We start from the raw sequence: 15,273 nt of genomic DNA, 5'->3' as shown, positions 1-15,273 counted from the left end.
GCTTAAGAACATCCACAAAATCCCAATTTGCATCTCCGATGTAAATTTCTTTTAAATCATATAGAAAAAAGTAAGATAGTGTGACATAAAACACTTTCAGACACACACCTAAATATATGGAAATATATGTGAAATATATGAATACATGTATGAATTATGTTTGTTTTTCTTCCCCTTCTAAAGACATTTTATTTGATAAAAGCTACTCTTCCATTTAAAACAGTAAATGGAGCAGATTTACATTTTCTGAGACATGACACACCTCAATACATTTAAGCTTTTCAAAAGCTTCCATTTCCCAAAGAACTGTGGAGCCAAAGTCTTCATTCTTGTGGAAGAACTACAAGTGTAAACAAAAATTTGAATGTATTATTTATTCTTCAGTTACATTTTTATCCTCAAAAATGTATTTGTGCCATAAAAGTTCTAAATCAATTAATGTACTTCAACAACTAACAGATGATTATCTGGTCTTATTTGTTCTTCTTCCTAACAAATGCCCTTAATGGAGCTACCAGCTCACCACTGACATAATATGTAAAAAGTACAGAATTGTCCAAAAATGTAAACATAATGTGTTGATATTACAGCAGCCTTAGTGAGAGGCATTTTAACATGTTAGTGTAATGGGTATAGTTCCTATTTTAACTTTAATTTCTTGCTAGAAATTCTTAACATCTCTTCAGCCACCATTAGTTAGAATCCACGTCTCTGGCTTGCTTCTTAACACTAAGATCCTTTTGGGAATCCCGTGATTTATACACTGCTTGTGTATCAACTTAATCTTCAGTGCGCTGGGTGTATGCACAGCAGAACTCCTCCTACGGGTCCTCAGACTTCAGCTATGACCGGCCAAACTCTGTCCTTTAATGCATCAGCCACTGCCCTCATTCCAGCCCTTTTTTCCTCTGCACACTGCCTTTGTCTTTATATAGATCTATTTTCTACCAATGCCTAAAATTACTCTGACCACTTATGTTAAGGAAAAAGCAACCCTTTCTCCCAGAAGACAAGGCTACCACCCCGCGGTTCCGTTTAAGTGAGAAAAAATATTTTTCTACTCTTTAAAAAAAGTCTATGTTTTTAGCAGGGGGAAATAAAGAAAAACTTTGCAGTGGAGTAAGGGAGGGAAGAGTGAGGGAAGAAGGCACAGAGATGCCCATTCTGAAGACTTACTCCCAGGAGACCCAAGCAGGCACTCCTACTTTCTTTCTCGTCTTTCAAAGTAAATGTCACTTTAAAGCTACTGAACAAGATCAAAGAGACCACAGACTCTTGGGACTAGTCATAAGAAGCCTCTAAATGTTTTATGTTCAATACGTGTCAGTCATTTGAGAATAAAATATAACCGGACAATTGAAAATAATTGGGTCACCTTCTAATTTACTGAAAACTTAGGAGTAAAATATTACATGTGGATTTTGATCATAATAAATACAACTATATAAAAAATCATGTACATATACATAATTTATTTGGTATTCAGTATTTATAAAGTCAGACTCTAAAATGAATGTTTAATTCCCCAAATATCTTTTTTTCTGACCCTGTGGTTCAGGTGGACAAATATATCTTGATATTAATGAATTAGAAGCAATAGTACCAATACATTGACTGTTACTGAAATACACATTAACTAACTTTGAAAGGCACATGAAATCATTTTCCCCCAAACATTAAATCACAAACAGACTTCAGAAATGAACAGCTGAACAAGTAAAATATTTACTAAAACCCAGATTTTTTTCTCCACTTTTCTGAATAGTACTTATTTTTTTTATTTAGAATAATTAAGCAGTGTATCTTTACATTTCAACAACCACAAAAGCACTGAACTTAATAAACCCTACACAGTAGTTCCCCTTATCCATGGTTTCACTTCTCCAAGGCTTCAGTTATGTGCAATCAATTATGGTCCCAAAATATTAAATGCAAAGTTCCAGAAATACACAGTTCACAAGTTTTAAACTGCATGTGTTTAGTAGCATGATGGAATCTTGCAACGTCCATTATTAGGTCCCAGCAGAGATGTGAATTATCCCTTTGTCTGGTGCATCCACATGGCACACACCACCCACCTGTCAGTCACTGAGTAGCCTTCTCAGTTATAGACCAATTATCAGAGAGAGAGGGAGAGACCACGTTCACATAACTTTATTACAGCATATTATTATAATTGTTCTATTGCATCAATAGTATTATTGTTAATCTCTTACGGTGCCTAATTTATAAACTAAACTTTATCATGGGTATGTATGGTGTAGAAAAAAAACATAATCTATATAGGCTTTGGTACTACCCACAGTCTCAGGTACCCACTGGGGTTCTTGGAACATATCTCCCTTAGAGGAAAACTGCAGTTTTTATTTCATTGCACCAATGATTTTCTCAACTTATTTTTGAATAAAAATGAAATAATTTTAAAAGTAAGATAATTACATTGCAGTGCCTGTAAAATTTTGCAAGTAATTGTTGTTGGAAAGTTATTAAAATGATGCCATGTCTAATGGCAGAATTCATTTTTACCCTTTTGGTCCTGCCCATGCTAGAGACAACTGAGAGCATTCATCAAGATTTGGGGTAATATGTTTTGAGATATCCCAAGTATTTAGCATAATCAAGTTTAGTTGCATGATGCTTCATTAATAGGCATCTTAATGCCCAGGTATGTGTCCTCATAAAAATTTAGGGAGAATTTCCAGTCTGCATACTTTATTGGTACATAAAGTTATTGCTGTGTGAAGCTCCATAGCATCCCAATTGATTTAATAAAAGAACATATACTCATGGTTAGTAATTCTCATTATAGCAGCATGTCCTTACAAAGCTATATTCAGGAAACCAAAGGACACACCTATAATACAGATATAAATTATAATGAAAACCTAGGCATTATGCACAAGGAATATGATTTTGTCTGCATTGGTACCAGGTCGGTAAAGTAAGGAATCCTTCACAGTATTATTTAATTACATATCCTTTTCCTGTATTAAAACTTTATTATAGACCTGGCTGGTGTGGCTCAGTGAATTGAGCACCAGCCGGCAAACCAAAGGGTGGCCAGTTTGCTTCCCAATCAGGGCACATGCCTGGGTCGTGGGTGAGGCCCCCAGCAGAAGGCGCATGAGAGGCAACCACACATTGTTTCTCCCCTCTCTCTCTCCCATTCCCTCTAAAAATAAATCAATAAAACCTTTTAAAAAAGAAATTAGAAAAAGCTTTATCATAGACTTTTTCATAGCAGAAAATGATCAAGAATTATTAAAGAATAGTAACTATGTGCCATAAGACTTCTTTTCCTTTTTGAAGAAATATAGTAAAATTTACTATGCCTGCCATTAATGGCATACTGTAACTTGAACCATCCAATAATGTCTCTAACAGCCAGCTTTGACAAAATAACATCAAGCAAAATGCCTACTCACATTATGAAATGTATCCTTAGCCCTGAGCTGAAGAAGTTGCTTCTGATGAACTTGACTCTTATTTCCAATGAATGAAACATTATACAAAACCTCTTTTCTTACAGAATAGTATATGTTGCCAATGTAAATAAGAACTGATTCAATGAGACTGAGTCTAGATACAAAGATTATAGTCATTATTTTGTAATCTATATAAAATTACTATAAATCTTGAGTGTCAAAATAGACTACTGGGGTTGGAAATATTAGGGCATCTATACCTAAAATCAATGCACCTTCCTCACGGAGCATTCATTTCCTAGGATCACGATGCCTGCTCACATTTGTGTAGTGGTTTATACATTTCAAAGATGTTGCAAGTTATTTTATCTTCGCCAAAATCATGTGAGCTTGCTAAGTCTGTACAATTGCCCTATTTTTCAAATGATAAGGATGAGTCAGAGAAGTGCAATGCTTTGCCTGGAATCTGAATTTCTTCTTTCCAATCCATTCCCCTGACCTTACATCCTACTACCTTTAAAGGCCCCTATCCACAAACTGATAAACTTCATTTGTTTGTTGGGGAACAAAACTATTGTAATAGTTTTTTTTCCATATAGCATTCCTAAAGTAAAAACTTGATTACTTCTGTATCGGAAACTGGCTCTGAAAACACACACACACACACACACACACACACACATACACACACATACACACACACACACACACACACACACACACACACACAGAAGCTAAGACTTTACTAATAGTTAAGCAGCCTAAACAAGTACACTGGCCTAAAACAATACGAGATCTTCCTTAACAATACTATGCAATTCTGGGCTTCTTTACTGCTATTCTACTGAAAGTAGGTTGCAATAGCAATCTCCCTAACAAATGGAAATATTATGTCTGTGCTTGAGCCCTGGTGTCTAAAAATAATAAAAGTACTGTTTTTGAGATTAGAGGCAAAAAAGTCAGCTTCCTGCATTTCTTAACTCCTGACATGAGCCTGACTCCTGGTTTTCCTATTTCAGGCTAAGCTCTAGTGAAGTTCAAGTCATGCTCCCTAGATAAGCTTTTGTGCATATCACAGGAGCATTAGTAACTGCTGACACAGCCATCGCTCTTGTCCTTCCTAGGATTTCTTTCACTCTTTTGCTGATGCCATTATGAAAAATAGTGCTGGTACAGCCTGAATGTCACTTAATACCCTCTTTTATTTATATGGCTAACTTATTGTTAAAATTTTGTTGGCAAAGGAGATATTAATGATATACAGAAGATCAATTTACTTAGAGTTTCTGCTTATAAGCTTTATAAGTTGAGTCTTTTGAGGTACTCTACAAACTCATTAATGAAAGCTACTAGAATGCAAAAACGATCAAAGATCAGAAGTATTTATTTATAATCTTTACAACCTGAACATAGAGAAATCATAAGACCGGTTTCCCCTCCCTATTGCCTCATTAATGGTGATAGAGTTTAATCTTCATTTCCTACTTTGATAGGGTGAGCCTTCTCTGTCACTGTACTTGTGGCAATATTAATTACCACTTTTTAATTATGAAATTAGGATTTATAAAAAGTAAAAATCTTACATTTTACCACCATAGAGGTTTTTATACTTTTACTGGATGATTTGTGTTCTATTAAGAACAAAGTCTCAGATTGTTCATATTTAATAGCATTTACAAAAATGTTCTCTAGAAGGCATGCATTTATAACTTAACTGATTAAAATGATACAGGAATATAAAAAATTATTCAAAGAAAAAATCCGGTATAAGGATATTGAAACTTAGGATATATTGTCCTAAAAATGGTTTCATCATTGAAAGCTGTCAGTTTTCACCCCATGTATAATTTTTTTGATTACTTTTTAATCTAAGGGGCATTTTTCACAATGATGAATAGAAAGGATTTTATCATAGCTAGCTGAATGAGCTGGGAAATAAAGCTTACCTATGTGAGTAACATGTCATTTGTAATAAGGACATGTTTTAATATTAAAATATAATGAAATTATAAATCAGCAATAATCCACAGCATAATGAATATTAAATTTTAAGGAAAGTTGGCAGAAAGTCATTCAGAAACCAAAAGATGTTTGTGGAAATGTTTCAATATTCTTAAACATGTAAGTTTCAAATTTTACATTTGTGAAAGAATATTTATAATAATTAATATTACATGGTATTAGTGATTCTTCTTCAAAATTATTTAAAGTCATTTTTAATTAATTTCAATACCATGATAAAACAGTTCAAGTAAGATTTTAAAAACTGTATCATATATACATACACACCTAGATGCATAAGGCTCAGTAAAATTATCTCATGCATTTGTGCAAACGAACCACATCACCTTTACAAAATACAGACAGAACTGCATGAACATAATTAAAATATAACAATATAATATATACCACTGTAACATATTATCGGTGAGGTAGGTCAGATCACATGTTCTCCTGAGCAGACCTGGCAGAAGTTATCTCACCACTTACAGCATCTTCATATTTCACCTGGGCTTATGTGCTCTTCGAATAATACTTGCAATCATGACACATAATTAAACAATTACTTACTATTAATAATTTATGCATCAAAAAGTGGTATAAAATGAATATACAGGGGAAAGCCAACATAGGTTTACAGTTGTTCCTATGGAAAAATACATAATACAAGACTAAAAATATAAGAATAAATTACGTTTCATGTACTCAGAACTATAAGCCTCCTTTTTCGCAACCTGTACATTATCACCTGTGATATTTCAAAGGTAAAATTTGACCTTCCACATCTTTCACACAGTAACATTAAATAAATTTAAAGTTTGAGTTCCAAAACAACATACATCCTAGGTTCCGTTTAATAATAACATAGTCACTATTGATGAATGGCCGTGTTATATAAAACTTCAAAAATTTATATTCAATACACATGGAAATCACACCCTTCTTCCATTTTTGTCTCTGAGATGCTCTAAGGGTCAGCAAGCCCTCCTTCGGGTTCAGACGTGCGGGGGTGTTCCCAGAGGGCGGGTGTGGTGTGCACGACTTGCAGAACCGTCCCGCGAGCAGCCACCAGTTGGCCTCGCTGTGACACATCAGCCCTGCGTCAGCACAGCGAGACTGCCTGCTTCCCCGGGAGGGGCGCGGCTCACACTGCATGGAAGTGAAATCGCCCGCTCTGCTCCGATGGAAACAAATTCTCTAGGGAAAGCAACATCTGAAAACTTACGTGAAAGAAGACTACTGTAAATTACCTTGCGTTTTCCTCATTCTATTCCTCAAAAATCAGTGAAGTGGGGGGAGGGAAACATGAGAAACACCCAACTTCAAAGATAAAAGTATTGCATAAGAATCGCGGAAATGCGCTCCTCTTGGCAGGTGACCTGGCCATGGAACCTGAGGATGACCACGTTTCTTCCCCAAGTGTATCTACAACAGTGGTGCATAAACAAGCTTAGCTCGTTTCTGTGTTTCATCGCAGTGAAGTAACACTAAGTTCTCATTTTTCTATATATTGAAATGCCCCATACACTTAAAATAACACTTATTAATTACTGTTACATTCTCCATTTAAGCGATAGTTTGTCTTTGTTGTAAAATACTGCAATAAATTTCAACTATCTCTATTTAGAAAAGTAGTAGCATTTTGAAGTCAACTTATAACAAATCAAACTCTTTAGTTCTAATCATTTAAAGAGAGATCTTTGGGAATACTATCTTAGTGTACAAATTAAACGACAAATTAAAAATTACAAAATACAAATTTAAAATTCTGCTTATTTTATTGGACCATGTTATGGGACATCTAATTTTTTCCATGCATCGATCAATATGCATTTTAAGTTACTTTAAATGATTTTTAAAAATCCTACTGTGACCTCAGAGCAATCTTTCACTGGGAGTCATCAACAGTTAGTGAAAAGCACACTCACCATGTTCCAGCCAGGGTAGAGGTAGTCTGTCCCAACAAATTCAAAGTAGTGAGCAAAGCCTTCCTTCAGCCACACATCTTCCCACCACACCGGGGTCACGAGGTCTCCAAACCACTGCATTGACAAAATGAATGGGCATCTAATCAAATCAAATCTATCCCAGAATAATTTTATCTGAAATTGAATGTATTAAACTATGATTATCATAACTGCAGTTCACTCTTCAATTGATTTGGAGCATCTTAAATGAGCTGTGGTAAGACTATTGATTTATTCATACTACTTGGATAAGAGTAGTTTTTTATATAAATGTATGTAGAGACGAACAAAGGTAAAATAATCAAAGACACAAACACACACAAAAATTTACCCTGCAAAAGAAAGGACTCAGGAGAAAAAAAAAATGATCTCAGCTGTCTTCAAAGAGTCGAGGACCTAGAATGTAGTAGAGGAAAAGACTTGTGTGTTGTGGTCCTGTCAGGAACAAATCAAGAATAGCAGATGAAAATTAGGGTTGGTGGATGTCTTCTGAAAATGCCTCCCAAAGACTGAGAGGGCGGAGCAGGAAAACGCCGCCTGGAGAGGTAGTGAGCGACTCGTCACAGTCAGTACTGGAGCATCGCCTCCCCGAGACGGAGGCAGTTCAGAGCAAATACTGGCTGACAGATCACACTGAGGGCTTTTCAGAGGCTCCACCCCTGTCTCGCCAGGATTTTATGACAATGAGGGGTTGAGCCAAAGAACTGACTAAGATCTTTTCAATAAAAAAATAATGTTGTAATTTTTCGTTGGTGTTTTGATTAGAACATGATGCTTTACTGTGAAACCATTAGGTTCAGCAAAAGGTTAAAACAATTCCTTCCTCATTTAAAAAAAATAATTACATGCCAGGAGCTATCTTAAAGACCTGAGATTCAATGATGAAAAGCCAGATAACACCTCTCCTCATACAGCTGACACTTTTTATTGTGGAGCTGGGGGAAGAGATGAGACAGAAAATAAAAAATAAACAAGCCAATGAACAACACAAGTTCAAATCCTAATAAAGTGTGATAGGAAGTGGGGAGGGATTGTCTTAGATTGTAAAAGCTAAAACCTTCTCTCTAAGCAGGTGATATTTCAGCTCAGACTTTAATGATGAAAAGGAGGCAGCTACGAAGTAGCCTCAGGCAATCGGATTCCATGCAGATCTAAGCAGCCCTTGAAGTGAACACTCCAAGTGGGAGCCAGATACTTAAGACACGGAAGGAAATGGTGGGCAAATATCAAGTCATGCACAGCTCCTGGAGTTACAGCAGAGAGTTTGGTGACTGAGTGTTTCCGTGTGAAAATCAGAGCATCGCTCAAGAGGAGCTCTAATTGGAACACAAATGAAAGGTAACTCGGAACATGGCGATGACCACAAAATAAATGATACCAAAAATATTTTTGTATTCTTGATCAAAATGAGTGTTTCTGCTTGATCCAAATGAAAGCCTGTCTTCAGGATTGTGACAATGCGCCACGGAAGGGGCGCTAAGCAGAAGAGGCACGTGATCCGCGTTAATGTGAGGGACAACCGGTACAAGAGCAAGACAGAAAATGGGGGGAATTGGTGAGAACATGAACTTCAGAGGGGCTGATAGTGCTTTGGAAACAGCAAAAGGGGATGGGGACAAGAGAGTGTTTATTTCTATCTAGACCTTGAGATACTCAAGAAAGAAGCCTTAGGGGCCTGCCAGGTCCACCGAGCAGGCTGAAAGACAGAGAACACTCAGAAAAGAAGATGAAGCCACAGGGAATTTGCTTCAGCAGCAGTGGAGACAGATCACAGTAATTACAGTTTTACTGAGCATGTACTATGTGGCCACCAGTATTCTAAACGCTCTTCTTGAAAAAACGTCTTTAGTCCTCTCCATAACCCTAAATCGTAGGTACTATTTTTAGCCCCATTTTACACAGGAGACTAAGACACAGAAGAGTTAAGAAACTTAGCAGCTATTAAGTGATGTGGCTGAGATGACAGGTTCTTAAATTCAGAAGTCAGAGTGGCCATAGAGCCTTGGAGAGTGACCCCGCTGAGGGAGGTAGACTGGTGAGAAGATGTGTCCCAGATGACAACAAGGACCAGCAAGGTCACGATGAAGGGAGACAAGTTTGTTCCACCATGCCATCTGCCCAGACACCAGAAGAAGGTTTATGATCCATGCAAACTGGAACTGGAAGAGCAGATTCACTAAAACCAGCCTGTGCCTACACACCTTTCACCCCACTGCTCTGGGGTGTGGAGAATGACCATGTGTACCCACTTCTGGGATGTTTTGCTGGGACTCTCATTTGGGGATAATAATCACTTATTGTGATTAAGCACTAACCACCTCAGCACTTGATGTACATTATTCCTTTAGTACACACAACAGTCTTATAATATAAAAGAAAGATAACTGTGAAATAAATAGGTGGCAGAAAATAATTTGGTAATGATAGTGAAAATTGTTATATTTTTCTCTCAGCATCTGGCTCATTCATTTCCCCCTAGTAATTTAGAACAAACAACAAATAACATCAGTTGCAGGAACAATGAAAACATTACTAATGGACTCTTATTTCAACAGAACTGTACATGTAACTTGTTCCTAGGAATGTCCAAAAAGAAAACTGCTTTTGTCTCAAAAAAATTATACTTTTAGCTGGCCACCCTTCTCATTTGCACATCAGAGAAATCCTGGTATCTCTGCAGTGGGTCCCTTTAAGTCTCTGAGGCAAGGAACACATGTCCAACCTGGCCAGCATGACAGGTACAAACATCCTACAGGTTCACTGCAAAAGGCTGACATTTAGGTAAATGGTTGTATGGCTTCGGCCAATCCATCATTAAGTCAGCATTCATGTATTAACATTTAGCAGTTCAGCTTCTTTATCTGACAGCAGTTTCGACGTCACTCCTTCTTAAGTTTAGTTAGCTTTTTAAAAAGGGCTTTGGGTTTATAACAAATTGAAGTCCTACGTATGAGGTTGCTTATGTTTCCTCTTAAAAACTAGCCATAGTTACCAATAATCAGGATCAGCATTGCTTTCTATTAAATAGCATGAATGTTTATTTTCAAGTCTTTTATTTCTTTCTCTAGAATCAAGATTCAGATAAGCACTGCAAAACCTCTGTAATCCCTTCCACTCATTGTAAGAAAGTGCATAAAATCAAAATGAAATTAATTCTATCTTAGCTTCACTACAAAGTTGACTCATTTACATATGAATTCCTACACATGCCAAGACAAAAAATTATCAATCATTGGAGAACAAAGAGTCTATGGCTGAGTTAGTGAAAGACTTCCTAAGTGTTGGCGTGATGGGGAAATGGGAGTAACAAATTGATTTCAGCAAAGGCAAATTTTGACATGCACACAAAACTCAGCTGCATCTTGCAGCGATGCAATAAATCATCGCTATCACTGTACTTACCATATGTACACACCAATCACCCCAAGAAAGAAAGCAAGGCTGACAGGGAACAGTGACTGGATAGCGTCTCCACCGGGGCTGCCGGGTGGCAGGGCCATCCCACTTCTCCAGCACACTGAAGGACAGCTGCTCATCCAACATGCCCAGTGCATTTGATTTCATTTAGGCTGTCCCCTGAGAACAGTGATGTGTCTTCCAGAAAGAGCCACACAGTGCTCTGTCTACAATTAGAACTTAATTGGGAGGACAAGAACATAGCTCCTAATCTCAGCATCTGAAATCATTCTGCATTCTCAATAGTTGGCTGTCGTACTTACACCTGATCCTTTTTCACATACCTGGTGACATATCTCATGAACAATGACCATGGTGACATCCAGCAAATAAGAAATAGATGAAACACTGGGATCCAGCAGTATTCTCTGTTCCACAAAAATACTTAGTCCCCAGTTCTCCATAGCAGCATACGGATGCTTAGGCACAGCTAAAAGATCTAGGAAATAGAATAAAACAATTCCAAAGGCTTTAACAAACATACCAGATTCTAAAGTCATATCCTTTAAAAAGTCAATAAATCCTAATTAGAAGGAACACTTGCCCTTTCTTAGTCATTTTTTTCCTAAATTAAACTACCTGCCATTTCTGCCTGACAGCAGAAATACAGCCTCTCGCTGTCCGTGCCGACCGTGCCCATCCATCACAGGCCATTTTCGGACCCGATACAGTAGGAGGCTGGAGGTATCAGCACTGTTATTGATGGGCCCATTCTTATAAGTTTCAAAAAGTCAAGGAAACCAAATGCTGCAGGAATCTACAGAGTCAGAAGACACAGTGCCTTCTAATGAAAATATATTTAGTTCAATGCAGTACTCTTATAAAGTGTATTTAGTTCAATACTGTACTCTTATTTCTACTTCAGTATTTTCTGAGAGAAAATATGTTCTATCAGTGTAAAAATATGATATCAGTTTTATAAATCTGTAAGTTCTGATTTATTTTTTGATTTTTTGTTAAGAATAAAAACATCAGATGGAAATTTGGAGAAAACCATGATGGTGAATGTAATGGCAAAAGGACTGTTGAGGGAACCCATGGGTTTTGGTTCCGGTCTTGCCTCTACCATTAACTAGAGATAGGACATCAGTAAGTCATTCAGCTTCTTGAGACAACAATTTCCTCACCCATAAGACAAGGTTATTGGCCCTCATGACCTCAAAAATCCTTTCTAGCTCCAAAAGTCTATGACTAGATGATTCTAAGGTGCGTGCTTATTTTAAAAGGTTAGGGGACTGTAAGTTCATGTTTTGAAGTACTTACTCCCTCTGCTCCAAATGCATAGTGATGGCACATAAAGTATTAAAAGGCACAACTGAAAAATATCTGCAGTCTTGAAAATGAAGCTCTACGTGGACCAGAAATGGCACTGAAATGCCAGGCAGAGACCGCGTGTGAATCCCCAGGCCTGGCGTGTCTGGCTCTGGGAACAGGTGGTGGCGGCTGGGAACGGGCTGCAGAAGGACACACCACAGCCGGGAGGACTTCGGCCAGGCTGACCCCTTGATTCCCGGGGTGGAAACAGGACCTGCATGCTCATGAGAAGAGCTGGAAATAGCAGGTGCTCATTGCTTCCTGAGAAAGGTAGCAAGTGGAGAAGCAGGAGGATTCAAACCCAGGCAGCCTGGCTCTCTGCCTTGTTCTTCATGACAGTGACATAATGTTTATAGTCTCTGTCCCAGAACTTATGTTTTCAATATACAGAAACACTGGAGTAACTCCTAGCGTACCAAGAAATATAATGTTACAAGAATGTTTACTGCAGTATTGTCTGTAAGAGTAGAAATGGAAAATTAAATGCCATTCATGAAGATAATGAACAAGGAAACTGAAATAGTTATATAAAGGAATACTACACAGCAATTGATGTGAATGATCTCATCACCAGATTCTAAAACTACATGTCTCAACATGGATAATCTGAAAAACATAATGATGAGGGGACAGTTAAGATGTAAAATGACCCTTGCCATAAATTACTTAAAAATAAGCAGAATGACACTATGATACAAATGAATCCCCACACAAGCACACACATACCAAGACAGTGGTACATTGCGCACACAATCACACACAGACTCTGATGGCAAACGCCAAATTCAGAATCACGATTGCCTCAGGAAAGAGAGGAGGAGAAAGGATTGAGAGACGGTCTTTGAGGTTCCTGGACCCAGTTTCAACTTGGAAGCCTGAGGGGAGTTTACCACATCGCCAACAAGTAATTCCTGGGGATCTGAGAATTCAACTCAGTCTTGACACTCTCTGCCCATCTACCCAGAGACAGACTCAGATTCCTCAGGTTAAGGGCTCAGTCCCACAAGATATCCCCCCCAAAACACACGCCTGCCACATCAGGGGCCGCCGCAAACCCAGGCTGTTACCTGTACTTCCGACAGACTGGCTATAAATCGGAGGTTCCTATGACTTCCTCTCAGGTTTGATTAATTTGCTAGAGTGGCTCACAGGACCCAGAGAGACAATTAAAGTTACTAGACCGCCAGTCTATTATAAAAGAATGTAACTCAGGAAGAGCCAGATGGAGATGCAGAGCTTCCCTGCCCCTCCGGGCATGCAGCTCCCCCAAGTCTCCAGGTTACCCACCCAGAAGCTCTCTGACCCTTGTTTTGGGGGGTGTATGGGGGCTTCATTACATAGCACAATTGATTAAATCACTGGCCATGGGTGATTTCAAGCCCCTCTCTCCTCCCGGGGGGTGGGGGGTGGGACTGAAAGTTCCAACCCCCCTTACTCAAAGGGTGGGTTCCCCGGGCCACTAGCCCCATCCATAGGTGAATTCAAAAAGTCACCCATTAATACAACAAAAGACAACTTTATTGCTGTAATCACTAGAAAATTCCAAGGGTTTTGAAAGCCCTGAGCCAGGAACCATGAAAGAAATGTACATGAGAAACATGTATTGGGTCATCAATGTATTTCTTACAAATCACAATATCACACACAAGGGATTTCAAATGTATCTTCAATATTAATCTTTAAAGCAGATGATGGGTACGTGAGTATTGTTTATAATATTATTAATCCTTTTCTGTTTACCTTACATATTCCATAATAAGAAAAAGAATAAAATCATCAACAGTCTTACAACATGATTGATTTTATTTATGACTGCCCCCAAATCCTCTCAGTATCTGCTGTGTCCCTAAGTCTGAAATGTATTTTAAAAGAAGGCATCAATGGTCCCTGCATCTACCATGTTTTAAACAAAGAATGAGAACATGGCAGCTTAACATACAAAACACAGACAGAATAAAAAGTGCTATGAAAGAGAGAGAACAAATCTAGTTGAAGAGGTTCTTAACGAGATAGTATTTGACTTAGGCTTGAAAAGGTAAGATTTCAACAGGTAGACAGAGGAACTCTTTGTATTTACTTAAACTAGTATTCACTGAACATCTCTTTTGTTCCATATAAGCATTGTTCTGTACTCCAAGCTCCTTGCCCCATTCTCTTATGGCACTTATATTCATATGTGGGTGTGTGTAGGAGGAAGAGGTCAATTAACATGGAATAAATGAATGAAAGAATCAATAGAGTAAGACAGTGATTGACAGGTGGAGTCGGGTACACATAGCATTGGCAAGGAAGGCCTCTGTAAGGTAATTACATTTAACTGAGACGTGAATAATGGCAGAAGCCAGCTGCTCAAAGATCTGTGGGTGTGTGTTCTGAGAGGGGACAGCAAATGCAAAGGCCCTAAGGTGGAAATGAAACAAGCAGAGAGGTCAGTGTCACGGAAGCATATAATGAAGTAGATAGAACATGGGTCTGGGAGTTAGTGCAAATTGTAAGTGCAGATGCAGACCTTCTTCTATGTAGGATTTTAAGTAGAAACCTTCCCTAAATACGACCAAACCAGAAAACAGCACAACAGCGTGTCAACTCTGCCTGCCTCCAGCAGATGGCAACAGCAGTAGCATAGCTGGTATGGTCTTCCTGCAGGAACATGTGGATTTAGGAATAATCCTTTGGAACCAAGCCTGTTGCAAGACAGAGGCACTTCTGTCTGCAGGAGTTCTCCAAGAACAGAGAGTAGTCAGGTCCAGGAGAGTACGCAAATCTGGCCACACACTGGGATTTGGACTGGCTCAGACAGCACAAATTGAAGACTCTGGACACGGGCCAGGTGCAAGGCCTGGGAGTTGGAATAAAGAAGAAAGTACTCTTAGAGGGGAGTCATCAGACAGCACAAGCCTGACTAGCAGCAGGAGCCGGGATGGTGAGGGGCAGTTGAAGATCAGCGCCAAAAATTTCAGGCAGTGGTGCCTCAAGCAGGCAGCTGGTTTCTATTGGGTGCAGAGGTCTGAGGGCATGAAGGTCAGGCCTGGGTGACCAGATGAGGACCCGTCAGCAAATGGAGTCAGATTCAGATAAACTGACTGAGCAATAGTTGAGGGACAGGATGC

The 15,273-nt window shown here is 38.6% G+C and overlaps 1 protein-coding gene across 1 annotated transcript in view; it reads right to left on the bottom strand.

Moving 5' to 3' along the window:
- Positions 1-15,273, bottom strand: part of TRHDE (thyrotropin releasing hormone degrading enzyme) — a 386,150-nt gene that overhangs the window by 169,415 nt on the left and 201,462 nt on the right. Inside the window, exons 4-5 of the mRNA XM_037154152.2 lie at positions 11,134-11,288; positions 7,355-7,468 (exon numbers count right to left, since the gene is read on the bottom strand). Of these exons, the coding sequence (XP_037010047.2) occupies positions 7,355-7,468; positions 11,134-11,288 (269 nt within the window). The remainder of the gene's footprint in view (positions 1-7,354; positions 7,469-11,133; positions 11,289-15,273) is intronic.

Source organism: Artibeus jamaicensis, unplaced genomic scaffold (assembly GCF_021234435.1).
Source record: "Artibeus jamaicensis isolate MK-2021 breed Jamaican fruit bat unplaced genomic scaffold, CSHL_Jam_final contig_233, whole genome shotgun sequence".
In the NCBI taxonomy this organism is placed as follows: domain Eukaryota; kingdom Metazoa; phylum Chordata; class Mammalia; order Chiroptera; family Phyllostomidae; genus Artibeus; species Artibeus jamaicensis.
This window is presented reverse-complemented; position numbering and strand designations above follow the sequence as displayed.